Source organism: Ricinus communis, chromosome 5 (genome assembly GCF_019578655.1).
Source record: "Ricinus communis isolate WT05 ecotype wild-type chromosome 5, ASM1957865v1, whole genome shotgun sequence".
NCBI lineage: Eukaryota > Viridiplantae > Streptophyta > Magnoliopsida > Malpighiales > Euphorbiaceae > Ricinus > Ricinus communis.
The window spans coordinates 13,858,554-13,885,781 of NC_063260.1; the positions used below are offsets into that span (position 1 = coordinate 13,858,554).

A 27,228-nucleotide genomic window follows, 5' to 3' on the forward strand; every position below is an offset into this window, starting at 1 on the left:
CCTGCTAATTATTAACAAAGTCAAATTACTCTGCTATATAGTTCTGACCAGCACCACACAAGCGCTGCCACCCAAGAAATTATTGGGGTTGCTCTTGTCATATGATCTGAACTTGGCAGAGAAATATGAAACTTTGTACACATCTACCTTTATGTTAGAGCATGTCATCTGGGGTTCTTGAATATTTTCACAAAATAAAACTTGTACTTCTATATTTGATGTTCAGCTGTTATTTTTATCTAATGCTGCTTTGTTTTTTGTTAAGCAAAATTGATTGTGCATTATAGCAAATATTATGAATCAGGCTCCTCTATGCTGGTCATTAATTTGTTATTCTGGTATGAATACTTTTCAACTGTTGATATATCTTCTTAGGTTACTGATCTCATCTTGTCTGCATAGCTCAAGCACACTTGATATTGATAACTAGGATCATAAGGACCACCCATAAATGTAAAGGAATTATGTGAGACATTGTTTTAACATCTTTGTTGCACATTAGGGACATGTCTCATCATCCCATCTCAAAAACAATTAATCTGATTGAGATTTGAGACCCACTGCTGTTTTTTCCTTTTCCTAATCACAGACATCCCTTTTATTATTCTTTCATTTGTTTCATATGCTCCCATCTCACCATCCTCTTGTATTTTTTTAAAAATTGAACGCCTTTTGTTTTTTCTTCTTCCTTTTCTCACTCAGTATATTTGGGGAGGAGGCCTAGTTGGTCCTCTCTGGCCAGGCTTTATCTGATCTGGCAATATCAGTAATTCCACTAACATTTGATGGATGTAGAAACAAATTGTGGCATGTCTGGAAATTTGTGTCCATCAGCTGCTTATTTGATAATATAACTTGCAAATTTATATGATGATTAGTTATGACTAAAAGACCCGTAAAATTAGCAAATTCTTTTCAACTTTTTCTTCCTGGGCTGGTTGGAGATACTTAGGAAAAACATAGTTTACATGATGAGCTGGAAATCAAAAGAATTTGTCTTCTTTGGTTACAGATACATAATTTCATAAGAGTGAGGTGGATCTACAAGCCACTAGTAACAGTCGGCATTTTGTTTCATGTTAAAAAGATAATGAACTTTAACCTAGGGTTAAAGTGCCCTTCTATCTTTCCTGGAGACCAACCTTTTCTGATACTGGATTCAAGGATGGTGCAGGTGCAGGTGCATGTGCATGGCATTATGAGCAGTGCCAGTGATCACAAGACTTAATAGGGGGGTTCATACATAATCTTCCTTCCTGTTCAGTGTCTAATATCATCGATTAAGCAGTATAAAGGGATCTCATTTCAGGGTAATGACAGTTATAATCTTTAGTTTCTCGGTGAGTTCTCTTTGTGCTGTTGTTTTGACCCTGGAGTAAAATGTAAGACATCATTGCTTGCTGTTTTTAACCAACCCCCTTCTTTCTTTCTTTTTTTCTTTTTCTCCTATTGATCTCAATGCAGTCTCAAATTTTCTATTTTGTTAGTGTATTAAAAAGGTTATCAAGATACGTTGTGGGTATTATAATGAATATTATTAACCATTTTGAACACTTTTACATGGTATGAGAGGGCCATTTAGAGTTACTCTTTAAAGTGGAAATTAAATTAATGAAATTACTAGCAGCTGGTTACAGAAATGATTATGATCATTACGAAGTCGGTCAACTGGTTAAATCATGTACCTTTTTTTTCTCAGTTAAAAGGAAGAAACACGAAGAGTAAAAATTGAAAGAACTGAGATATGTTCATCTACCTTATAATTTGATATTTATAAAGTTATAAGTAAATATTAGTTGAGGAGATTGTTTTGGCCTCTCTTTGCTTGCAAAGATTCTGATACCAACCACCAAGGTTGATCGATTATTACAGGAAGAAACGTCATAGGTTTGTGTTAGGAAACATCAAAAGGCTGATGATGATGATGATTAAGGCATATCATATCCTCGAATTCATATTTGATTTGATTTGATTTATAATTTTGGAGTTTGCACTTAATCCTCTAATGGCCGCTAAAGAAACACTCTTAGTTTAATTGTTTATTCGCAGGACTACTGTTGTTATTTTTAATTATAAATAATTGATATTAAAAAATATAATAATATTTCTAATAAAAAATTTATGATTTTTTATGTTTTAAGAAATAATAACAATTTAATACATTTTTAAGTATCTTTTGTCAATGATGTTGATGTAATAGATTAAAATATTTTTTAATTGATTATTATGTATATAAAATTAATAATTAAAATATAATTTATTTTAGAATTAAATATTATTATACAGAAAAAAAACACCATCTTATCAGTTAATATAATTTTGAAATATAATTAAAATATAATTTTTTAGAAATTAGAATTACTGTTTAATTTTTTAAAAAAATTATTAAAAAATATAAAAAATTATACACGATCTCTATATCTATAGATCAAAGTTATTACATCATTGTGTCTATTAGAAATATTTTATTTCTCATTTTTCTATATATACACATAGATATTCATGGAGCCAACTTATAACAAAAACAAGATGACTATTTCATATTAATTTAGCAGTTGTAGGGAAAAAAAGAAATCCCACATTGGGCAAGCAAACTTAGAAGAAAAAGAAGAGATGCCATCACTTCTTTTGGACAAGTTAATTAAAATTTATAGCTCATGCAATGGAACTATATCAATGGCAATGGAATTGAAATGAGGTAGCTAATAAGAATGGTAACAGGGTGTTGTTGTCAAGCAAACTTTGTCTTTTCATTCCCACTTTATTGAGAAATTGATTTTTATTTTATATTTAGTCTTGTGAAATAGTCCTTCTACTATCTATTTCCATATTAAGAACCTTCAATTCTCAAATTTTTATTATTATATAGCATAATTCCTTTTCTTTTAATATACATATATATTAAACCAACAGCAAAACGTTAAATCAAATGAAATTGATAAAGAATGTGGGTTTTTCTAGTTTTTTCAATACCTTTGAGGTTAAAAACTATCTGTTTTAGTATCATCTATATGTGTCGAGTCATGTACTAATGGAATATATATATATATATATGTAACATCGATTGTTATTATACATTAGATTATGACATTTTATTTTGACCACTCAAACAATTTAAATTTTTTCAATTTTCTTACAATATTTGACAACAGAAATTTTGGTCTTAAAAAAAATTCTAATATAATTTAATAATTTTATTAATTTACTAAAAAGTATGCAATTGGTTTAATTATGTATGCCATTAATTACGTGGCAGCCACATCAAATTTAAGTTAATAACTTTACTATTTACTCTTTGCCTATAAAAAAAGGAAACTTTGCCATTTACTCTAGTATAAATATTGAAACTTCCAATAAAAACTATAACACCATATTCTTGCAGAACTATATGATAGAGAAAACAATCTAAGATTAAAATAAAAAGTGATTTGATTACATAAATAACCATTATTATCACTTTTTTTTTTTTTCAAAATAATCAAAATTGATGGTATGAATTGATTAATTAGCGGTAAGAGGAATGAAACAAGCAAATGGCCCTAATTAACTAATTCAAAGTAATCTTGAAATGCCCTCTTTATAACTTATCTTTTTAGTACAATTTGTAGCATCGATACTAAAATTAAAACATATCAAACAAATAAGAAATAATTGGTGGGTTAATTGAGACCAATTGGTGGTGATGAATCAAACAAAGTTTTTGAAGTAATATAAAAACAAACAAGAAGATGAAATCCAAAAAATTGTTAATCCAAATGGTGCATCAATTGTCAATCCCCAAAATCAAAATCAAAATCAAAATCAACTTTATCCACATGGGTTACATTGGTACCTTGTTAGGTAGTGGTAATAGAAAGAACCCATTTCCTCTTTTCCCATCAAAAAAAATTTCTCTCTATAATTTATGACCCTACAAAACATGATTTTTAAGCCTCCAAAATCCTTCAATAACAATAACCCAACTTAAAAAGAACAAGGAAAAAAAAATAAAATCTTTCAAGGAAACTCATTGAACACAACCCCTCATTTTAAGCACTTTTCTCTTACTCATTCTTTTCTCTCAGAAAAAAAAGTTTTATTCTTCTGGAAATAGCTAAAAGAAGTGGAATTGCAATGATTTTGATCTAAAAAAATTGAGTTCACTCTCTCACAAACAGAACACTAAAAACAGAGCATAGAAAGAAAAAACAGGACGAATAGAGATGGGAGGGGTAACATCATCAATGGCAGCGAAATTTGCATTTTTTCCACCAAACCCACCAACATACAAGCTAGTAACAGATGAATTAACAGGTCTTTTGCTATTAAGTCCATTCCCTCACCGTGAAAATGTTGAAATCTTAAAATTGCCAACTAGAAAAGGTACTGAGATAGTTGCTATGTATATAAGACATCCTATGGCTACTTCTACTCTTCTTTACTCTCATGGCAACGCTGCCGATCTGGGACAGATGTATGAGCTTTTCATCGAATTAAGCATCCATTTGAGGGTTAATCTCATGGGGTAATACTTTAAGTGTTTTTGTTTCTGGTGTTTGCAATTTCTTAGCTTCTGAAGTGGCTTTTTCTTTTTCTGTCTCTTGTTTTTTTTCTTTTTTTTTCTTTTTCCTGTTTGATGGTTTTGTAATTTTGCAATCTGGGTTTTTGGTATTTTTAAGGTTTGTGGGTTATTGTTACTTTTTGAATTAGTTTTCAAGAAACTGATGGTTTTAGTTAATGCTTAGCTGGGTTTTTGCTGTTGGTTCTTGTTGGGAATGGGGCTTAGCTTGGACTTATTGTAATTAGCTGAAATTGTTTATTGGGTAAGATGTTAATACGTAGAATTAGAGTTTCAACTTTGAACAATCTTGATTCATGGGAAGGTCGTAGAAGGATTGTGTTTGTTAAAATACATTTTAGCAGGATGAAGATGGTTCGAGCTATATTTTGTGTATTTGAGCCCTAGTTTTATTTTTTTCTTGGAATATCAGCAGAACTGTTGTAGCTGCGATTCAACAGTTAAGTTGATAATAGTGCCTTCAAATAGTTATGCTTGATGAATTGATTCCTACAGCGTTATGGTCATACAGAGGTTTTGAACTTTATATCTGGAGAAGAATGCAAAGAACAGCCTGCTACTAGTTGTTTTCATACACATATTCTTGGGTTTGTAGATTCTGCTGATATCTTTAGCTAATACCTCTGCTTGCCCCACTAATAGCTGGAGTTAAATGGTCCATGAGTTTGAATTATTTGTCTTTCTACAATCTCTGGGATGTGCTATGTTATCCATGTTGTTGAAGTAAAACTCCATAAACATAGTTTCTGTTTATTCATCTTTGTAATCAGAAACAATCCTCAAAAAGTTTGGAGTTCTAATATGAATTTTCGAATTTTTGCAGGTATGACTATTCTGGATATGGGCAATCTTCTGGAAAGGTTTGCTTTTTAAACTCTGTGATAATCAATTCAAAAGAAAAAATATTTTTGTTTCTATATTATCTGCAATCAATCACTGTCCTCTTGTATGTGATATATATTCATATTTATACATGCATATCTGCTGAGTATTTATCGACTATGTGATAATTGTGGAAGCAAAGTAGAAGTCTCATCCAAAGTCTGTTCCTATGTTGCAGCCAAGTGAACAGCATACTTATGCAGATATTGAAGCTGCATACAAGTGTCTTGAAGAAAGTTACGGTACCAAACAGGAAGATATAATCCTTTATGGACAATCCGTTGGAAGTGGCCCCACTTTAGATCTTGCTGCCCGATTGCCTCAGTTACGAGCTGTTGTTCTGCATAGTCCCATACTCTCAGGCTTAAGAGTCATGTATCCCGTCAAGCGTACATACTGGTTTGATATTTACAAGGTAATATTTATGTAAGTGTATTTATCCCTTTGCGTAAGAGATGAGTTAGTAGTATTTAGTTTCTAACATAATGAGCTTGTTGTTTTGTCTTTTTTTTTTTTCCTTTGCAGAATATTGACAAAATTCCACTAGTTAATTGTCCTGTTCTTATCATTCATGTAAGTCTGCTACTTAACTCGTCGAGAAAAGTTCCTACATGTTTAGATCTTTATGTCAAAATGAAATTGGCATGTTGACAACATTCCACTAGTTAATTGTCCTGTTCTTTTAGTTTATGTGAATATGCTGCTGTAACACACGGGAAAAGTATATAAACAACATTAGACTATATTAAAAAAAAATATTAAGCTCTTTGTTCTTGTTTTTAATTTCTTGTTTGCTATATGGATATACTTTCCATATACCTTCAGACCATTGTGTCATAATACATCTGGCATACAATGTACTAGATTTGCCTCCTTCACATGCTTTTCTCTTTTGTGTATAATTTTTCTTTGTTTTTTTTTTCCTTTCCATTCATAGTGAATATGCACTTCATTTTTCTTATGTCAGAAGCTTCAGAGTTCTGAAATTTCTCAGGGGTTGAGAAACTATAGTATTATCCAGAGAGCATGTTGAAGTTCTGGCACTTTAGATGTTTAGCTTATCTAAGCTTGCTTTTCAACTAAAAGGGTCCTTGGTGTTCCGTGCACAATATATGATTCCCTGTCACTTGATTTTAGTTTTTGAAGTTTTAACTTTTTCTGCAAGCTAAGAATTGCTACATTTAATTTTCCTGACCTAAGATTTATCATACTGTGGAACTTGTTAGGTCATATTTGACTTTGATTTTCTTGAATATTCCTAGCAATGTACCAATTTTTGTCTCTTGGACTTTCCTTGTATAGGTTCTTAGGAGATGTGATATTATATTTTAATAAAGTAGACATAATTGGATCTGCATTGGTCTTATGGCTTTTGGAGGGATCTCAAATCTAAACAAAATCATGGTTATCATGCAAAATAAGTTGAACTACTGAAAAAATATGCTAAACTATTATTACACACTGATATATGTTCTGAATTCTGATACCTAAAAGGAACAAGATTTAAATTTGAGCAAGCCTTATAAAATTGTTTTAAAAAAGACTATCGTTAAATGAGAACTAGTTTTCCGGTAAATGAGAAACGGCAAAGATTAAAATAAAAGAGCTGTTTGTTTCATATTATAATGTGAAAAATGGCAAGTCATATGGACCCCATGGATGGTTGAATCTGCATTCTTATGCCATTTATTTGTACTGACCCAGATAATGCTTTATGCTGACATCAGTGAGTTTTTTCCTTTCTGCGGAGGGGCAACCAGATACGTTAAACGATGATGTTGTCCAGTCTGATATCTTAATTTTTAATTAGCTGTTTCTCTTGGATTGTCAATAAGTTCATTATTTATTGCAGGATATTCTTTGCCTTGTTATGCTTTATAGTTCTCTTTGCTAAGATGAACATAAACATTTTGCCTGTATCTTTGTCTGTATGAATAATCAAATTCTGGTTCTCAATCCAAAGGTGGCTCCATCTAAACCGATGTCTGGCCTGCTTGTGGTGTCTTACTACCATTCTTACCTAGGAGTCGCGATTCACCAAACATCATGAAAAGAATAAGTCAAGCCATGTTTCAGTTGGCTGGAAATTTAGGAGCACCATTCTAATATGTATAGAACCTGTTTTCTCGATTGAGTATGGATTTGACAAAACTTTCAAACAGATCTGTAAAAATTAAGTAAAGAAACAGCACATATGGTTTTATTTTTTAGAAGCTAATAATATACTTTGTTCTTTGAGTCTTTGATGTTTGATGCAAGGATGTCCTCTTTAGCATTTCAAAACTAACTGCAAGAGACCCTTGGAAAATTAGTTATAATTAGTGTTTAATATTTTTGCTGTTTGTTTCATATTTTGATTCCTTTATATTAATGTGTAGGGAACTTCAGATGAAGTTGTTGATTGCTCCCATGGTAAACAACTCTGGGAACTGTGTAAAGAAAAATATGAACCACTCTGGCTGAAAGGAGGGAACCATTGCGATTTAGAACACTTTCCAGAGTATATCAGGCATCTGAAGAAGTTCGTATCGACCGTTGAGAAATCACCTTCTCAAAGATACAGTTCAAGGAGAAGTACAGACCAGTTTGAGCAGTCTCGGAAGAGTACTGATATATTTGAGGTTTCAAGAAAAAGTACAGATCGGAGGGAGAAACCAAGGCATAGTACTGACAGACCTGAGAAATTGAAAAATCAGTCTAATCATGCTGATAAGCTAGAAAAACTCAAAAATCAGTCTAATAATGCCGATAAGTTAGAAAAGTTACGGATCTCCTTTGATCAAATGGAAAGGTCACGGAGAAGTGTTGATTGCCATGAGAAGTCCCGGAAAAGCATTGATCACCAACTGGAAAGAGCACGGAAAAGCGTTGACAGGTTGGATAGAATACGAACTGGTTGATACTTAAAAACCAACGCATGGGTTTGGTGTTGTGGGAAATTTATTTGGCTTTTTCTTTTTCTAATTTATATGTTTTGTGGCTGTGTAATTGGCTTGTGTTATTTCCATAATAACTACGGCATGAAATGAGAAAGGGTTTGGTGTTCCATTGGTTTATTATCATCAGTTGCTCTTCCACTATTTCCCATTCCAACAAGAGTGAGAGTGGTTCTCTATTCTTGACTCTGAACTTTCAACACTTGCAATTGAATTTCCAGGTATGAAATGCGTTTGATAGCTGAGATATTGCCCTTCATGGTTGGATCAGGCGTCAAATAATGCACTGGGTAGGGGTAAAAGCAACCATGGTTTCCTGCCTCTGAGCATACCCATCTGCCGGAAGTGGCTCTTCGAAAAAGAAATCCTACCTCTGTTCTGCCGGTCACTGAGCTGTCTACAAGCTTGTATTTACCTGTAATAAGAAGCAGGGATGGTTTTCAGATAACTGAAGTGCATGCCAGATAGACCCTTTTATTTTTTACACTCTTATTATGTTTGTTAGGTTAGGTACAAGAAATAATCTACAGCCAGAATCAAGATGATATTTATCAACTGGTAGCAGTTTAGGTTTATTGTAATCATTCAGCTTGCACTCATTTTCAGTGTACAACATGCATAAGTTGTTCATATTGCCATTAAGATTTTCTAAATGAGTTGTGATTCAGTACTGAAGATAATTATAGAACACTCTCTTTCAAGCTTTAACTAACAGGTGGTACCATATGGAAGAAGAATTATCTTCAATTTGACCTCTGAATTTTGCAGTCATTTTAATTTGTTCATTGTTGACCCGAAATTTATTTTCTTTTTTCAAACCACTCTATTTAAAAGAGAGTTTAACTCACTTCCCGCCAAACAAAATTTGTATTAAGTTGAATCAAGTATTTAAATTATAAAATATAATTTTTTAAGAATTAGTAGATTAAATTTGATTTATTTTTCTTTTTTTAGTTCTGAAAGAATAGTGACTCAATCCTTAAGTAAAGACTAATTTGAGCTAAAAATAGTAAAATTATGAGTTAAACTGGCTCAAAAGATCAAAAAGAGCTAAATCAAACTTGACTATAAAATTTGAAGGCTAAATTTAATCTTACTCCTATAAAAATAATGTTCCAGCAAAGGCAATAGAAATACAAAACAAAGCTGCATCTCAAATTTCTTACTGAATTACAGATGTAACATTTGTTTACACTTATACTTAAACCCCCAAAAAAACTTCAATTCTAACATAAAATCATATTATGTTTAAACTTGTTCTTCACCGAATCCTTTAAAATGCCAAATGTGCTTTTCAATTAATTTTTTAAGAGTTTTAAGAACTGCTTTTGAAAATAAGTAAATAAATTAATATTTTTTGCAGAAGTAAATTTAATAAAATTGATTTATAATAAATAAAAAAAACTTTAAGAAAAAGTTTATACTTATTTTTTTTAACACCCAGCCACAATCTCAAAATATAAATAAAAACAAAACATAATGTTTTTAGACCAAACACTTGGCGAAATGGGTTGATGCTAAATCGTTTTGCTTCAAGCATTTTTTAACTCGCTCAGTTTTGTTTCTATGGATAAAGCAACAATCTGCATCACCTAATGTTCCATGGATAATACCATAAGGACAGCATAGTTCCTGAGACAACATTTGATACATTTTTGCACATAGTTTCTTGCAGGCGTATCAAATTTTAGCTTCCACATTGATGAATTTGGAACTTCAGCTTCCATTAATACTTCAACATCTGAAGATTATTTACTATTCATGCTACATGGCTGTTACATACTTGTCTACAATGCGTATCAGAAAGACTTTCACTGTTGAATACAACAGGAAGAAAACTCGCTCTATAGAAACCGTGGCAGAATTGTTCACCTTAAACCGCCTTCGACTTCATCCATGAAGCTTCCTATCATTTTTGTAAGCAGCCTTGCTGTCATGGCACGAAACTTATCGTGAACTAAATAAAGAGAATTCCAAAATTCTACCCAGCTTTTCTTCTGGGCATAGATGCATAAATCAGGAAAAGGCATCTACTAACTTTCATACCTGAAATACGTGAAATATATTAGTTTCATCCTGAAGAAATGTCAATAAAGTTGAGCTGAGCCCTCTACCAGTGCAAAGTTGGGTTTGTGCTCGCTGTATTCAACTATGGCTGATGGTGGAAGACGTCCAATGCAGATCTCATGCACTGTTGCAAATAGCGGAAACAACTCTAACCATCCACGGTGACTTAAAACTTCATACACCTCCCTTGCTGTTGAAACACCCTTCAATGTAGACACCATAATTTGAGAAAATAGTTAGGTCGACGACTTTGTTTCTGCAATGCAATATACCTAACAAACTACTATTTTTCTACTTCTTTTTAACTATGACCCCATCTACAAATGTGCACTTAATGGCATTTCTACTTTACATTTGGGTTATGCAATGTGCACCTAAAAGTTCAGTCTGCTAAATTCTAAGCGATTTACAGCATAATTCCAGCTCATTATGCTTGTGTTCCTCGTCACAGCAAGTGAATTTAGTGTTTTATCCATTATTTTGGACTTGTCATCCCTGTTTGCATTTATACTTTAGGAAAAGTTCTACCAGCCATTTTAAGTATGTACCTGTAATTTTTGGCCCTGCAGCATCTCTGCTTCAAGCTCATCAAAAGACCTGCAGATTAGGACCAGCAGGGAAAGATTAAATCCTTAACATTCATTTATATTTTTTTGCACCAATTAGCGAGTAACAAAAGTTCACCTTTTTCCCCCATTTCTTGCGAAAGCCTCCGCGACTTTCCTGTTTCTTCCTCCCACTGCCACAGATGATATGCTTGAAGTTACATGTTAATATAAGGAGAACAAAGAAAATTAAGTGCTTTCTTACAGCATGTAGTGATGACATCAGCTACACCACAGCTTTCAAAGAATGTGCTGTCCTTAACAGATGAAAACAACAACTTGGATAAGGCTCTCATCTCCCTCAGACCAATTCTCATCATTGCAGCCTATTTGGCATATGAAAAGTTTAAGGTGTAAAAGAGACAAAATAAAAGTTGATGCTAAACTTTATTATGATTGTTCACATGTACCTTTGTGTTATTCCCCATTTCCAGACCATCAACGAAGCCTGTGCCATCAGAGGGTCAATTGTTCCATTGCTATTGAGAAAATTTGAAATGATTAAATGGGAAATGGATTCTTGTATGCAAACCTGCTGCTAGTGCCACAACATTCTTCAAGGTTCCACATAGTTCGACTCCCTCCACATCTTGGACCTATGCATTCATACAAGAAAAACAATTAGATCAATACGATTAACACTATGAATTCAAGATCTTAGACTTTCCATTTTGAAACCTATACATAATATTAAAATGTTTCTGCATTTGTCACATTCTACCAGAATTTTTATGTCAGATAATCATAGGTGATTAGCATATCATATGGATATTTCAGTACTTTTAATACATTGATTATAATTATAGACTGCTTCTATAAATATGGATATGCAAGAAAAGACCATGTTTAATTAAACTCACAGCTGTGACCATGAAGTAAGGAGTACTAAACAATTGAACCCATTTCTCTGCAATCTCTCTGTTTGTTCTGAATCCAACTGTCGCCTCGCTGAACTTTTCAACAGCAATCTAAAGCAAGCATCATCTAATTAGAAAATCATTAGTGAAAGCAAATGAATCGATAGAAAGATTTTAAAATTGGTTCATTACTTCATTTGCAATATTTGCCCCCATTAGCACACAACAGTTAACACCTAGCTGCTCAGAAATAAGACTAGAGATCATGCAAGGGCCTTCCATCTTGACTTCCATTCCTTTAATAAGCGAAATAGCTTCTACACCATCCTTTATCTTCCTGACAAGCCTCTTGCATATACCGTCCATAAACTGATGAGGAGTCACAAATACCAACATGTTTGCATCCTTAACTGCAAATCCTCTAGTTAGATCTACAAGAAGACAATCAAATATCCTGTATTCACCAGTAACCTCAGAAAAGCAAGAAACTGAATACCTGCATTATCAATATCAGGGTCTGCAATAACATTTTTCCCAAGCTTAATGCCGGGCAGATATTTAACATTTTCCTAAAACGGAAATGTGAAGATTAAAATGAAAGAATAAATTACACATAACCAAAATGAAATAAAATTCATTTTTGAACTTTTACATTGGTCCGGTTAATAACATCTGATAGCTTCTCACCACTTGGCAATGTCTCTTCAAAAACCCACATTCGCACTTCATCTGACATCCATTGGAAGCTTAAAGATTGAGTCAGCATTGAAAAGCTTTCATTTGGTATATTAATAATCTTAAAGATCCTTCTTTAATATTGTTGGAATTCCAATCCTCCATTAAACATGTCTCTTATATGCGTACTTGGCATAATTGGATGACCTTCTTCTAAGCTTTTCTATTTTACCAAATTAGAAGCCAATTAAAGATAAAATTTTGAATAAATCACATCATAGGCTAAAATAAGCATGATCCCAATTTCTTTTATTTTCCTTAGATTTGACAAGAAACAAGAACAACATAACAACACATTGTCTTCTTGGAATTGCATTTCTTTGAAAACAAAGTTGCAAATTCTAATTGCCACCCATTAATATATGTGAATCAAGAAAGCTATGACAATATATATACATATACATGAAAAGATATACTCCTGACAAAACACAATATAACAACACATTGTCCTAAAAAAAGTCGATAAGTAACAGAGAAACTTCGTGTAAAAAATGCGAGTTCTAACCGCCACCTATAAACACCTAGAAACACATATTCATTAAGAATGCTAATGCAAGAACAAATAAACAAGAAAGCAAGATACCATGAAAATAATTGAGCTTGAGGGTATTAGAAGCAATGAGTTTAGCAGCAACGGTGCCCCAGTTGCCACTACCAACAACAGTAACTTTGGACATATGAGAAGCAGCGGCGGAATCGTTAGAGAAAGTGCTTCTTGGGGCAGTTTCTTGAGCTTCAGGGGCAGCAGGAGGAGGGGCCATGGAAGCGAAAGAAAAAGAGAAAAGAGAAAAAGAAAGGAAAGAACGTGGAGATAGAGAAGAAGAGGAAGAGAGCAGAGAATGGTAATATAAGGGAAACGGAAAACGCATCAGGGCGGAGAAGGCAGACACGTTTCGTTGTAAACTATGTCTACGTGTTCTTTTCGTTACATGTCCTTCAACTCATTGGCGATCTCATCTATGTTTTCGTTTTGGCCAACTACGTCAATAACCCCTGAACTTGTCGCATTTTTGCAATGAGGCTTCTTGACTCAATTTTGATTCAAATTGAATCTTTCAATTATATGGATTGTTAATAACTCTTTTACTATCTAAAATAATAAAACATGATTATCTTCACTAATACTATTAATTAAAATAGTTAAGAAATATAAGTAAAATGTCAATTTTCCCTCTGTACTTATATCAATGATTTAGATATTAAAAATATTATGGTGTCATCATCCCTTACAACAAATTAAGGTTCACTATTTCATTACTTCTCTTTAGATAATGTTTCTTTCTCTAGCAAAGGGTTGCATATTTATCAACTTATGGATATTTTTCAACATTATGTTTATATTTTGATATTAATATTTTTTTCTTATTTTATTAGCTTTATTTTATTTTTTATTGTTGATAATTGGTCGCTTTTAGGTTCTATATTGTTGGCCTCCTTCAATTAGCCGTCTGTTTTACCAAACTCAAAAGCTTAAAGGTGAAGGCGAGAGTGATTTGATGGTTGTGATACAATTTCTATAATAACAATGACAACAAAAAGGCAAAGTTTAAAAGTCCAATTGAACTAAAATCAAATTCAGGGATCCAATTAAAAACAAAAAAACAAGCTGAGGAGGCCATTGTATTTAGCCTTCCACTTTCGCTGTGCATGATGGCCCTTCATCTTTTTTTTTTCTTTTATCTTTCTAGAAAAAGGACCAGAAAGAAAACCCAATTTATCGGAATCTTTTGGATAACGATTTTTAGTATTTACTAATAAAATACACAACGAGATTTTGTTAAGGAGAGATTATTTATGAAAGTTGATAATTAGTGAACATCAAAAATCACGTTTTATAAATAACATTTTGAGAGTACTAATTAGAGAGCAGTGTCAGGATTCAAAAGTGTGAACCAAAAAAGATTGTGTGGCTCATCGCAATTTGATTTTTAACGAATAAAAGAAATTTTAAGAGTTAAAAAGAAAAAAGAAATATTTACGATTTCACCTGATAATAAATTCCCGTAATATACTATACTCACATGTGACGTTCATAAGAATGAGATTAAGAAGTATTACAGCATTGAATAAAAGGTATGGTCTAAACAAAATGGAATCATAAAACATATCTATATAAGATTAGGATTTACTAATGAAAAGTTTCTTAAAAAAGGTTTGTGGCTCATGTTCATAGAATTTTTCATTCATTACTCCACTTCTGATCTTACTTAGAAAAAAGAAAAAAGAAACCATTTACAGTACAACCCAAAACAAACTTTAAGCTAACAGAAGACACAAAACACTCAAGGATCCAAGTTATTGTGCACGTGTCTTCGCCTTTGCGGTACAGAATAATCCTCAGACCGCCATGAAGGTGTCAGCTCCGCCATTTTCTCTCCTCTTTCGACCCTTTGCTGGTACCAAGATCCCGTCCCACCTGCAAACTAAATAGATGCAAATATATAATATAACCAAAAGAAAATAGCAATGAGCACTAAGAACTCTGCTTCTACCTGAGGAAGGTGGCCTTGCAGCAAACATCGAGATTGACCAAGTAATAACAAGAGGCAAAATAACATCTTCAGCCGCACAAGCACAGCTACCTCCATCTTTACTTGGCTTTGAAATGTTTCCGCAACATCTATACGTCCTAAACCACGGCTAATTTAAGTGAATATAAACTGGAAGAGGACCACTAAAACGGCGGGGAAAGTATTGGTTTTAACAGTGAAAAGAGGTATCATAGGTGAATCTAGCTAATGCAGAAAGTTTCTAAAGAAGAATATAATAGGTTATGTGCTGTAACATGCCAGGTTTTCTTTTTGTTCTTTCCAAGCTTCTAAAGTGTTTGATTTTTCGAAAAAAGAGTAAAGTGCTGCCGGCGGCCATCACGTGGTCCTTGATCTTGAAATGAATTCTTGATGTCCCCATTTTCCATTGTTGATGACTGAAGATCATGTTCTACCAATCATAAAAAAAAAAAAAAAAAAACCATTGTCTACTTTTGCAAAATGCAGTTCTACAGAAAGAATACATGGTCATTTCTTTTTCTTCTGTAAGCAATGTCCATAATAAGAATCAGCTTCTCTTCTACAAATGAATAAACTTATCTAACAATGCTCTTCCACATCACAGCACTGACAAACAATGGAGTTTCCCAACAACACTGCCAGAGTTTTATTGGGCAACCTGCATTTGTAACCTGGGAAATATGTAATAATAAATATATGTATAAAATTATTAGGAAAAAAGAAAAAACGGAAGGAAAAAAAGGCAAAAGATAAAGGAGGCTTCTGAATATAATATTCTCACCCAAAATCTAGTTCATAAAATAAATACTTATTCCTGAGCCCCAACCCAAAGGAGATAAAATATATACCACCACATCCAAGAAGCAAACTGCAGGATTAAGAAAATGGTTGCAATATTCTCAGAGTTAAAAATGAGCTAGAATAGATAAAACAATCATCATTACTAAAATGAATAAAAACAGCTTTGTATAAATTGTAAACTTATTTCTCAAGAATATGCTGGTTATGCACATTGTAACACCAACCGCATAAATGGTAGAGCACCTTATTAATATAGTCATATTGAAGAAAAACAAAATGGAGGGGGGTAAAAAGGAAACATATGACGCATTGATTAATGTCATCATGATACATATCTTATCTGAAAGAATTGGAATACACTGCATTTCCCTTCTCAGAACAGTGACCGTAATGCTGATTTTTGTTTCCCTAAATCAACCTGATCTCTGAGAGGGACATCAATCATTGGTATGGACGATATCAGTGTACTGTTCATTAATGGAAAGATCATTTCGGTGCAGTTGCATGTCAATAAGAAAAATGACCAAAACTTTGAAGGAATTTAATATTCTAATTGAACATATAGAGCATTTTCCTGACCGCTTGAAAGCCAGCGTCTTCTATAATATCAGGTAAGGAAAAAATCTGGTAGTCATAACCATGTTTCAAGGAGCTCTGTCAAAGGGCTTTGTATCATTGTAACAGACATCCCAGACAGCTTCCATTGCGTCCTTTGCAGCTGCTTCTGAGCAGTATGGATTAGCAATCATTGACTTCATCACTCTTCTTCTCACACATTCCTTCAAATTCAAGATAAAAAACATAATTATACTCTGAAAATTGAAGAAACTCTCAAACAGGTCGGACATGAAGGCGATATAAAACTAGACAGGAAGAAATTCAAAATATGACGTATGTCCTCGCTTTACAAGACAATTAATTCTTTCCAGATAGAAGTATGCTGGGTTATAGATTAGTAGAATAACATAAATGGACATTAACAATATAGCATAAATGGACATTCGTAGAATAACGTAAATGGACATTCGTAGAATAACGTAAATGGACATTCGTAGAATAACGTAAATGGACATTAACAAGAGGGAGAAAGACCAATTTTGATGGGCTTAAAGGCCACACATTCTGTTAGTACCTATTTCAGTGATAGATGATGGACTAGGCCAAGCACCTACTTATATCTCCAATGTGAAGTACCAAATTTTGAATTTTGAGAATTTGATCAAGTTAAAGCTACATAATCGATGGAAATGCGTACAAATTTCAGCCACAAGACCACAGTGGATCCTTTTAGGAATCTACTAGAAGGAAGAAGCTGACTTAAGAGAGTAAGACTTCTTGCGAAGATACTCATTTGTCTCCCCATAAACTTTCAGGCAATAGAATTCTGTAGCACAACTGGACTATATTTAATACAGAGACTTCATTACTATCATTCTATTCAGATAGAAAAGCAATTGAAAATTTTTCTAGTGAAATAAATCTAACAGTAATTTCTTGGAGACTCAAGATGGAATGACATTGATGATTCTCCAGATATCATTTATCTCAAGCAAATTTTTTAATTTAGCAACTCAAATGTTCAATTGTTCACTCATCTTTTGTTAGGTGGCACGCAGAAATCGGGAAACAAATTGTCTTTTAAACACTTTCTTAGCTCCACTAGTGAAATTCTTGAGCTGTCCATAGCATTCCAAGAACTCAAAAAATTGATTTTTAACAAACTGTTTCCCTCCTTTTTCTTAAAAAATGACAAAATGTTTACCCTTAGTGTTCAATTTTCACACAATTTGACAAGATTTCCTACTTCCTTCCATGATAGTGATTACATAGTCACAAAGATGCTAGCTGATAGCTAGAACATGACTCAACCATTCAATCATCAATTTTCACAGAGTAAAGGGTTAAAGTCATTATATTTGGTTGAAGGATGTAACACACTTGCATAGGGGGGATATTAGCAAGAATGTGAAACTTTTGAAAAAAAGTCTAAAACTCACTTGTTCATGACCTCTTATTTTCATATAACCTCGAAGCAATTCCCTCTTATAATGGCAGTCTCCACTTAAATGGCCAGCACGAATCTGTACAACATAAAAAATATGAACTAACACTAAGTATCAATATTATAGGGGGAAAAAAAGCAAAACAACTCCACTAATAGTGATAGCCATGCCCACCTCACTACATGCATGATGAACACAATTAGCCCAGTCCAAGTTTGCAGCACGACAGTCATCATAAGCATGAATAAGCTCATGTATAACCACTTGATTGACCTCATCTTGCATGTTCATATGATTGCTACACACCACTATCTTACAAAGCATAAACAAAAATAAAGTATAAGAATTACAGGATGCCCAATTGACCACAAAAATCAATAAACTTGTCAAGAACGACGCAATTCAATTTTCACTAATTGCAAGAAGCTACATTATACAGCTCAACTAATTTAGAAAAAAAAAATACTTCCATGAGAACACCTAAAACATCTAAATCAAACTAATAAAAGAAGTTGAAATGAATGAGCAAGCAAAAGCATTGTTACCCCATCGCCGCTAACATAACCACCACTCATCTTCTTTTCACAATTAACAGCCTTAATAAAGTTGTCACCTATTCCACACCCTGCTTTCTCTAAATGCTCCCTTAAAAATTTCACCATTGGAGCTACAAAGTACAAAAGAACCCATTTAAAAGAACATCTATAAAATAAAAAAAATTGCAATTTTATTTTTCCATAAATTAAAAGCAGTGAAATGGTTGATTCAGCCACTTTCAGAAATCCTAGTCAGAATTATGAGAATTAAAAAAGAAAAAGAAAAGATAAAATGAAACAAAAAGGTTAGAGATTTCCGTTTTACTTCGGAGACTTTTACGAATCATGTCCTGGCATTCTTCAATCGTCCGGCCACCGGAGCCAGGGGTATTAGTGGGCTCACCTTCCATTCTATCATCCGGGGTTTAGCGGCGGACGAGCTATGTTAATTCTTGGAGTTGTGATGGTCATGATACACTGTACGTTTTCTTCCGAAATGAATTGACCGTATTACCCTCACTTCTAATCTTTTAAAGGACATCCTCGTTTCGAAACAGGGATTGATTAACACAGCCTTGACTTTTTATTTTTTATTTTTTTTAAATCTATTTTACTTTGGACTACCGATTAGATTAAAGAGTTTTAGGTTAGAGATTTTGTAAAATCTATTACTAAAGAGTTTTAGGATTTTAATTTTTAATCTAGTAGATGGGAACATCCAAAATTCATCATTTTATCATTTTAGCAATGGATTGCTATATTATTTTTTAATTTTAAAATTGTCTCTAATAAATTTATTTTATTTCAAAATTATTTTTAATTTTAAATAAAAATCTATTATTTTTATGTTTGATTTAAATAATAAAATGTTGAAGATTTATAAATTCTAATTCTATAAATTTTAATTAAATTCATAAATTTTAAAATTTTTCAATTCAAACGATACTTACATGAATTTGTTCAGTGAAATACTAAAAAATATTTAGAAAAATAATATATAATATTAAAACCTACCTTTAAGTCCAATGCACTTTACTTTTTATTTTAAATAATTCAATATCCAAATCTCAACTTCAAATTATTTGAATTATCCATAAACAAATCAATAAAACTAAAACATATATTAATTTTAATTAAGTGGCATAGTTATATTAATTAATGCAATATAATTAATGACCATTCATAATTTAAAATCAACTAATATAGTTATGGGTTTTTAACAAAAAAAATTAATAAAGTGTGAAGAAAAAAAAAAGAAAAAAGAAAAGAGAGCCCATGAAACAGAGCAGGTTTTGTTATGCCCATTTGACTGCTCAATTCTTTTCCTCGGGGTTGGGAAAGGGTATATTGATATATAGCACCTTGAATAAGATGTGCTTTTGAGGTTAGCCAATGATTTATTTTTTCATTTTTTAAATAATTAGGGGAGGTATCTGTTTTATAAAAAAAATATAAATATTTTATTAATAAAAATTAATAAATATATTTTAATATAATAAATAAAAATAAATATCTAACATCAAAAAATAAAGTTCAGCAAACATCATATAATTTTACTCAAAAATTAGAAAACTCCATCTATATATGGTATCCTTGTCAAGATTAAGATTGTCCATTCAAAGTTGCTTTTGTCCCCTAAATAGAAACCCTTTTTTCCCTCTATTTTGGGTTAAATAAAAACAAACTAAGTAGTTCACTAAAAACTCGGTCATTAACATCCTCAAACTCAATGTATTTCCGACAAAGATGCCACCTTTAGAAAAAAACAAAGAAAAGAAGTTTCATTTTCTCCTTACATTTCGCTTGACTTCTCTCTATAACTCCTTTCCCTCCGTTCTCTTTTCATTCATTCCATAGCAAAAGCTAATAACACCACCACCAACAGAAATAGGAGCAGCAGCAGCAGAAACAACAACAACAACAAACAACAATGGCACGTCAAGTTCTTGCTCTTGCACTCATCTTTGTCGCCGTTATAGGAGCATTTGCAGCAGATGAACCTGCTGCTACCCCATCAGCTGGAACTCCTGAGGCATCAGCTTCTGCCCCCTCCACCAACTACTTAGGCTCTCTCGCGGAAGGAGCTGGTATCGACCCTTCTACAATCTCTTTACCTCCTACATCCTTCAGTGATGGTTCGGCCCCTTCTCCCACCGCTGGAACAGCGGGAAATGCTCCTAGTGACGCCCCTTCTGTGTCAAAAAGTACATGGGGATTATTTTGATTCCCAAATTATTAGAATCTCGTGGACAATGATTTTTGTTACTTCAAATTTAAAAAGAATTCAAAAAAGATATATCTTTTAAAATAACTGGAATGGCTACTCCTAACTGTGTAGCTTTCGGCTATTTGGCTTCAATGAATAAAAGAATAGTACTTTGGGTTTAATCTACAGAAGACTATTATTCTTCAAGGAATTAATGTTTTTATTTTTTATAGTTAAATGATTGATATTGGGCAGACTTGATCTACCACTTTATTTATAAATAGAATAAATTAAATATTAACATGTGGTATTACCAATTAAATATTGTATTCACATTGATTAGCTTATTTATTATCATTTACCATCCATGATACAAAATGCAACAAGTAATATGTAAAGATAAAAGGGGATTTGGCACTATCAGCTACTTTGGCAGCTCTGTCAAAGGGGATTTTGTATCATTGTAACAGACATCCCAGACAGCTTCCATGGCATCCTTTGCAGCTGCTTCTGAGCAGTATGGATTTTACCAATCCCTAACTTCATCAATCTTCTTTCCTTCAACTTTCAGATAAAAAACATAAGAAAATTATACTCTGAAATTTGAAGTGAAGCTCAAAAGGTTCGGACAGAAAGGCAGGATAAAGTTATAAACACAACGCAAATCCTTGTTTCACAAACACTTATTTCTTTCTAGCAAGAAGTATGCTTGGATATTAGAACACCGACGAATTTTTAAAAAAAAAATTACGTACATTAACAAATTAGCATGCATCTACAGCAAGAGGGAAGAAGACCTCTGCTGATGGGCTTATGAAGGCCAGCCATTTTGTTATTTCCTACTTCGTGATGGAGATGGACTATGCTAAGCCCCCATTTCTCTCTCAAATCGTGAAGTACCATATCAAGTTAAAGCTTCATAATTTACGGGAATGCATACGAAAATTAAACCACAAGACCACAGTAGATCCTATAAAGGAATTGACCAGAAGGAAAAAGCTGAATTAAGAGAGTAGGAGTTCCTGCCAATATGCTCATTTTCTGTTAATACCACTTTTAACGAAAATGGAAAGGGTTAAAGTCTTCATATTTAGTTGTAAGGATATAATGAAATTGCATTACCATTAATATTAGCAGGAATCAGAGCTTAAGTTGAATTGGAACTTCCCTGATCCCTTATTCTCAATGCTGGAATTTCATTCAAGATCATTGCAAGTTTAGTTTTGATATTCCTGACAAGATAGTTTGGAACCTGAACAGAACAGGGCAGTTCACAACAGTTGATATTTTTATGTGGCTTTACGAAGTAAGGAAGAGAAGGTGACATGGGCTAAGCTCATATGGGGAAAGCATAGCTTTTGTGTGTTGTCTGGCCATGAAAAACAGACTCAGAACCAAAAGCAGACTGTTGGAGTACAAAGTTACTCAAATGTGCTCTGCGTAGTGGTTCGGTTGTATGTATGCCAGAAGTGTGTGGCAATTAGGTGTTAAAATTTGTCATGCACAGAAGAAGTGGTTTGGATTGGTAGGAAATGGTCATAGCAAATCTTTGTTGAAGGGCTACTCTTGTTTTATTTCAATAGCATCAGAGTTGCAGTGATAATGTTTTCTTGAAGATGAGGGAGTGCATCATATATAAATTTTGGTGGTAAAAGTAACTGTAGCTCTACATCCTCTAAATTCTTTTTTATTTGTGGAATATACAGTTCAATCCTTTGCTGATGCTTTTATCAGTCGGTTGTATTTATACTTTAAAAATGTATTATTCTGATCTCTGATTTTTAATTTTCTTTTTTCTATTATGTGAATAAATTTTCTAATCAATATATGCCAATTAGCATACGTGGATAAAAAATTTCAATGAAAACCTCAAATTATATATATAATATTGTAAAAAAAAAAAATATATATATATATATATATATAACATGGTACTAGTAGAGGTATTAAATTAATAATTTGTGTAACTCTTTCAAAATAAATTTATTTTAATAATAAGACTACATAGTTTTCTTTTAAATTATGATTATTTTTCTTTTCTTTATTCAATTTATAATTTATTGAAATAATAAAAACAAATTCAAAATTAATAAATTAATAGATTAAGATATAACATTTTAAAGAATATAAATACTAAATTGATAATTCTTGGTATGGCCTTAACCCACGCCACAATTTAACCCTTCAATAAAAGAAATTTCTTTTTAATGTTGCATATAATGGGGAAAGGGGAATATTAATATGTAGCACTTCGAATAAGATGAGCTTGGAGTTATTAATTTATTTTATTTATTTTTCTGCATGCTTTCTGTTTCCAGAATTGAATAGCGAGGTTGTCCAAGTGTCCCTCCTTGTCCCATAAATAGGACCCCAATTTTTGGGGTATGAAATATAGAAACAAACCAGAGAGGTTCACTCCAAACCACAAATCAGTATTGTAACAGGAGTTGCCCTCTAAACTCGGTCAATCAACACCCTCAAATTCATTGTTTATTTCCAACAAAAGTTCATTCAATTTTCTCCTTACATTTCCCTAACTTTCCTCGTTTCGTCACCCTATATAACTCTTTTCTCTCCATTCTCTTTTCCTTCATTCTATAACCGAGCAGTGTTTCTCTTTGTTGTCTAGAGAGATACTGCAAACCCTATAGAATCCTAACAGTTTTCTTTTTCTAGCTTAAAGCAAAGTAATAATACCAGCAATAACAACAACAATGGCACGTCAACTTCTTGCTCTTGCACTCATCTTTGTCGCCGTTGCAGGCGCATTCGCAGCAGAGGCACCTGCTACTACCCCTTCCGCTTCTCCATCACCCAAGGCTCCTGAGAAGTCCCCAGAAGCTGCTTCCCCTAAGGCCTCAGCTTCTGTTCCCACCACCTCCGCTCAGGCACCTAAGGCCGCTGCTGCTGCCCCTAAAGCTGAATCTCCTAAGGCTTCAGCTTCTGCCCCTGCCACCTCCGTCTCTGGCCCATCTCCTGCTGCAGAAGAGGGTAACGCCCCTGAGGCATCTTCTGATTCCCCAACCTCTTCACCTCCTGCACCATCCACTGATGGTTTGTCCCCAGCTGCCGCCGCTGGCCCTGCAGGTGATGCTCCTAGCGACTCCCCTGCTGAGGCTCCAGCCAAGCCCAGCTCTGCTGCCACCCTGAAGGTGTCCGCTGCTGCTGGAGTTGCTGCCGCCGCTGGCTTCTTCTTGTTTTAAAACAATATTAATGATGATGATGAGGAGATTGTAATGCACCTGTTTATTTCACATTGAAGTCTCCGATTTAATTTAGTTTGTTCTTTTTCTTCTTAAAAGAAAGAAGCCATTATTATTTAACTAGAGGCTCTGTGTGTTGTAACAAGGCTCTCTAACTTAATTCCTTCTCGTGCTTCTTTTGTATATTTTTCTGTTCTATTCTTTTTGGTTGGTAATTTTGATCAGTTTTCACTTTTCAACCCTTCGGGGAAGAAGAGAGGAGTTGTTTGCAATATCCATTAATCTTTTTATTATAATTATCCATCTTATGAGATGATCTACATATAAATTTGACCAAATATTGATTATATTTCTATCCAAAACTTTGTGACTTGGACTTGATCAAATACACCAGCCCTAAATTTCACTGATTAAAGAAGAGAAAGGCAGAAATTTCATGTAAATATGGAGCTGTTATGCATGACGTTTCAGAAATTAGTCTTCCTTTGGGTATTTGGAAGTTCTAATCGAAACACTTATCTGCAGAATGTTAATCGATTAGGACATACATTAAAAGCGAGGCAGAAATTTTGATGAGCCTTTTAATTAGTAGCTAAATATGTGACGGCAATTTGGACGATAAAAATTATCTTGTAGGGCTAAATTACCCTAAACATGTATCTTAGTATCATCAAAATCTTTAAATTTTATATTATTAGCTTTTGAATTTGATTTTAGTAATGTTATCAACTTCTGTTGTCATACTGACTGACAGAAGGGTGATGTACTGGGGTATATTTAATTAAATTTCTTAAAAGACTTTTTATATTTTTTTTCTAAATAAATTACTTTTAAAAAAATTTTAAATTTTTTAATAATTTTATAAATAATTTTCACATATTTTACTTTAAAATACTTTTATAGATATTAATAGACTTTTATTGATTTTCACAGACTATTATCTATCTATTATTTAATTATTTAAAAATAAATTTAATCATTTTACTTTTATTATTTTCTTTCTTTTTTACATTTATTTTAAACCTTATTTCACATAATGTTATATGCAACTTCAAACATAAGTAACGGATTTTATTTTATTATAGTATTAAATTTATACTTTTTAAAAAAAAATTAAAATTTACAAATTTCAGTGTAGAGTCAAAATTTAATTACGATAAATGTAATTTCTTCTTTTCATATTAGCATGGAGTTTGTGATGTTGTACATAAAAATAAAAAGAAAAAAGGAAAAATTACCTATCCCAAATATACAGAATTGCTCTCTCTCTCTCTCTCTCTCTCTCTCTATATATATATATATATATATATATATATATATAGTAAGATTTTGAATATATTTCTCTTTCCTATATGGCTTTGTCTCTATTTTTTAAGGTATTTTTCTCAATTTATATGAATTATTCTTATAAATTATTTCTTTATTTCTTAAGCTCTCTCTTTTCTTTTCTTTTAAATGAAGTATTTAAGAGATTTTATTTCCCCTTAAATTTTTAAGTTTTTTTATTGATCTTATATCATTACATGATTGTTTTATTTATTTTATATCTAAAAATTTTATTTATATATTATATAGTTCAATTTATAATTATATTACTATAAAATAATTTTTTATTTTATTTTATGATACTTTTATTTATAGATACATATATTAGTATTTTATAACAATTAGAATACATTCTTATGAAATTTTTTATTTTTATATGCTAAGGCAAACAAACATGAGAAATATATATACTTATCAATCGTAACTATTTATCTATTTTATTACACTAATAAGTTCTCATATATATATATATATATATAATACTTATTTTTAATAAATAAGATTGTTAGAGATTTTGCTATTTATTTCTTTTTATATTTTCTTAATATCACATATGTATAGATTAAATTTTTTAATATATGTCACAAATTTCTTTTAACTATTTTTGTGATCCAAATATAAATTCTTATTCTTTTACTATTTTATTGATTTTTTTGTTTATATATATATATATATATATATATATGAATATAAAAATTTATTTTATTAGAAAGATAATAAGATATATTATCAATATGGAGTACCTTTACTAATTATTATACTTATTATAATCATTTTAAGAATACAATAATCTTATATTTAAATAAATCAAAATACCATATTCATTATTAGCATTATTTATGATCACATTAATTTTTTTATAATTAGTTATAAGTTAATATTTTTATGAATATGCCATATGTCATTTTCTCATTGAAAAACAATATGATATAGCTTCATAAAATTTTGCCACATAGAAACTCATGAAAAGACATTGCATTTTTTTTTATATAAATCTTATAGATTTTATTTTTTTTAACTCTTATTCTCCTATTTTTGAAGAATAATAAAAAAATTTAATTACTCATATTTTATTTATTAATTTTCTTTTTTTTTTCTATTTATTTTATTTTATTTTATTTACAAGCTACCGTCATATTCTTCAACTTAATTTCTTTATTATTCTTATGTTTGTTATGAATTTCTTTTTCTATTAACAGATGAATTTATCTTTATATTTTTTATGCTTTTTCTATGATAGATTAGTTAAATTCAAATCAATAGTCACTCTATATAAAAAGAGCATTTTTAGAGACGTTTTTTTTTTCTAAAAGTATTTTTTAAATTTCTTAAAGTAATTTTTATGCATTTTGATATATTTTTAAAAGTTTTTTAAAACATATTTTAATATAATTTTTTTTCTTACATAGCACTTTTCTATTCTTTGAAGATATTTGTGTGTTTTCTTAGTATGTTAATTTTCTCCTCTTAATGATTTAATTAGAACCTTCATAGGTTTTTTTTTTCATATTATTACCTCCTTCACTTTTAACGATGCAAGTTTAAGTTCTTAATATTTCCTTATTTTTTTCAAATATTTTATTTAAAAAATATTATTTTAATATTTTATTATATTTTATTAGTATTTATATAAATAAATTATTAAAATTATTTAATATTATTTTAATAATATTTTAACTTGCCCAGAATGCGAGCACTTGTCTAATTTAAGTAGTAAAACATACATACTATTCTCTAAAAAGAAAAAGTAGTTTCTTTTATTTTTGTCCATCTTAAATTATAGGCTACATTCTTAATTATTAGACCATCCTAACAAATTTTTAAATTATAATCCTTTTTTATTATAGTATATACAAAATATAGGTTTTAATTTTTTTTTTAATTCGTTATTGTTTTCTATAATGACTTAAGAGCCACGTTCTCTCTTTTTAAATTTAAGGAGGAAAAAAGTAACTCTTATGTAGTTTTTAAATATATTCTATTTTTCTCACTTTTTCTATCTT

At 31.6% G+C, this 27,228-nt stretch overlaps 5 protein-coding genes across 12 annotated transcripts; 3 read left to right on the top strand and 2 right to left on the bottom strand.

Annotated features, from left to right (window-relative positions):
• The first annotated feature begins 3,783 nt into the window (after positions 1–3,783).
• LOC8260341 (alpha/beta hydrolase domain-containing protein 17B) lies at positions 3,784–9,084 on the top strand. Of its 2 annotated transcripts, XM_002526911.4 has the most exons (6): positions 3,822–4,504; positions 5,382–5,418; positions 5,619–5,855; positions 5,966–6,013; positions 7,819–8,315; positions 8,598–9,084. In XM_002526911.4, the coding sequence occupies exons 1-6, from the start codon at positions 4,203–4,205 to the stop codon at positions 8,656–8,658; spliced, it is 1,182 nt and encodes a 393-aa protein (XP_002526957.2). In that variant the 5' UTR covers positions 3,822–4,202; the 3' UTR covers positions 8,659–9,084. The 2 variants fall into 2 exon arrangements, with proteins under 2 accessions (XP_015579528.1, XP_002526957.2); XM_015724042.3 differs by lacking the exon at positions 8,598–9,084 and having other exon boundaries at positions 3,784–4,504; positions 7,829–8,132.
• A 970-nt stretch (positions 9,085–10,054) lies between these two features.
• LOC8260340 (glycerol-3-phosphate dehydrogenase [NAD(+)]) lies at positions 10,055–13,527 on the bottom strand. Of its 3 annotated transcripts, none has more exons than XM_002526910.4 (12): positions 13,224–13,525; positions 12,558–12,634; positions 12,402–12,474; positions 12,098–12,315; positions 11,909–12,016; positions 11,581–11,644; positions 11,459–11,496; positions 11,254–11,374; positions 11,128–11,182; positions 10,992–11,040; positions 10,491–10,646; positions 10,055–10,422 (listed from the first exon to the last, which is right to left on the bottom strand). In XM_002526910.4, the coding sequence occupies exons 1-12, from the start codon at positions 13,507–13,509 to the stop codon at positions 10,417–10,419; spliced, it is 1,251 nt and encodes a 416-aa protein (XP_002526956.2). In that variant the 5' UTR covers positions 13,510–13,525; the 3' UTR covers positions 10,055–10,416. The 3 variants fall into 3 exon arrangements, with proteins under 3 accessions (XP_002526956.2, XP_015579541.2, XP_048231001.1); XM_015724055.3 differs by having other exon boundaries at positions 10,055–10,306; positions 10,423–10,646; positions 13,224–13,524; XM_048375044.1 differs by lacking the exons at positions 12,402–12,474; positions 12,558–12,634 and having other exon boundaries at positions 10,055–10,306; positions 10,423–10,646; positions 12,098–12,336; positions 13,224–13,527.
• Positions 13,528–14,730: 1,203 nt separating this feature from the next.
• LOC8260338 (mitochondrial inner membrane protease ATP23) lies at positions 14,731–19,000 on the bottom strand. Of its 5 annotated transcripts, XR_007216101.1 has the most exons (9): positions 18,816–19,000; positions 18,500–18,621; positions 18,129–18,266; positions 17,949–18,032; positions 16,531–16,730; positions 15,932–16,018; positions 15,654–15,821; positions 15,133–15,566; positions 14,731–15,063 (listed from the first exon to the last, which is right to left on the bottom strand). XR_007216101.1 is itself a non-coding variant. In XM_002526908.3 (5 exons), the coding sequence occupies exons 1-5, from the start codon at positions 18,898–18,900 to the stop codon at positions 16,596–16,598; spliced, it is 564 nt and encodes a 187-aa protein (XP_002526954.1). In that variant the 5' UTR covers positions 18,901–18,999; the 3' UTR covers positions 16,095–16,595. The 5 variants fall into 5 exon arrangements, 1 of the variants encoding a protein (XP_002526954.1); XR_003080195.2 differs by having other exon boundaries at positions 15,133–15,808; XR_003080196.2 differs by having other exon boundaries at positions 14,731–15,056; positions 15,133–15,821.
• Positions 19,001–20,420: 1,420 nt separating this feature from the next.
• LOC8260337 (classical arabinogalactan protein 6) lies at positions 20,421–20,714 on the top strand. The gene has a single exon (XM_025158725.2). The coding sequence runs from the start codon at positions 20,421–20,423 to the stop codon at positions 20,712–20,714; it is 294 nt and encodes a 97-aa protein (XP_025014493.2).
• Positions 20,715–23,276: 2,562 nt separating this feature from the next.
• On the top strand, positions 23,277–24,082 carry LOC125370147 (classical arabinogalactan protein 6-like). The gene has a single exon (XM_048374724.1). It carries the CDS (start codon positions 23,411–23,413, stop codon positions 23,897–23,899), a length of 489 nt encoding a protein of 162 aa, XP_048230681.1. The 5' UTR covers positions 23,277–23,410; the 3' UTR covers positions 23,900–24,082.
• The last annotated feature ends 3,146 nt before the right edge of the window (positions 24,083–27,228 follow it).

Coding starts and splice junctions, on each gene's coding strand:
- LOC8260341 (XM_002526911.4), top strand. CDS start 4,203: ATGGGAGGGGTAACATCATCAATGGCAGCGAAATTTGCATTTTTTCCA. Junction 5,419..5,618: donor ATGGGCAATCTTCTGGAAAG/GTTTGCTTTTTA, acceptor CCTATGTTGCAG/CCAAGTGAACAGCATACTTA. Junction 5,856..5,965: donor ACTGGTTTGATATTTACAAG/GTAATATTTATG, acceptor TTTCCTTTGCAG/AATATTGACAAAATTCCACT.
- LOC8260340 (XM_015724055.3), bottom strand. CDS start 13,509: ATGCGTTTTCCGTTTCCCTTATATTACCATTCTCTGCTCTCTTCCTCT. Junction 11,375..11,458: donor AAATGGGGAATAACACAAAG/GTACATGTGAAC, acceptor TATGCCAAATAG/GCTGCAATGATGAGAATTGG. Junction 11,183..11,253: donor TGATGTCATCACTACATGCT/GTAAGAAAGCAC, acceptor CATCTGTGGCAG/TGGGAGGAAGAAACAGGAAA.
- LOC8260338 (XM_002526908.3), bottom strand. CDS start 18,900: ATGGAAGGTGAGCCCACTAATACCCCTGGCTCCGGTGGCCGGACGATT. Junction 18,622..18,815: donor GATTCGTAAAAGTCTCCGAA/GTAAAACGGAAA, acceptor TGTACTTTGTAG/CTCCAATGGTGAAATTTTTA. Junction 18,033..18,128: donor TTCATCATGCATGTAGTGAG/GTGGGCATGGCT, acceptor TATGTTGTACAG/ATTCGTGCTGGCCATTTAAG.
- LOC8260337 (XM_025158725.2), top strand. CDS start 20,421: ATGGCACGTCAAGTTCTTGCTCTTGCACTCATCTTTGTCGCCGTTATA.
- LOC125370147 (XM_048374724.1), top strand. CDS start 23,411: ATGGCACGTCAACTTCTTGCTCTTGCACTCATCTTTGTCGCCGTTGCA.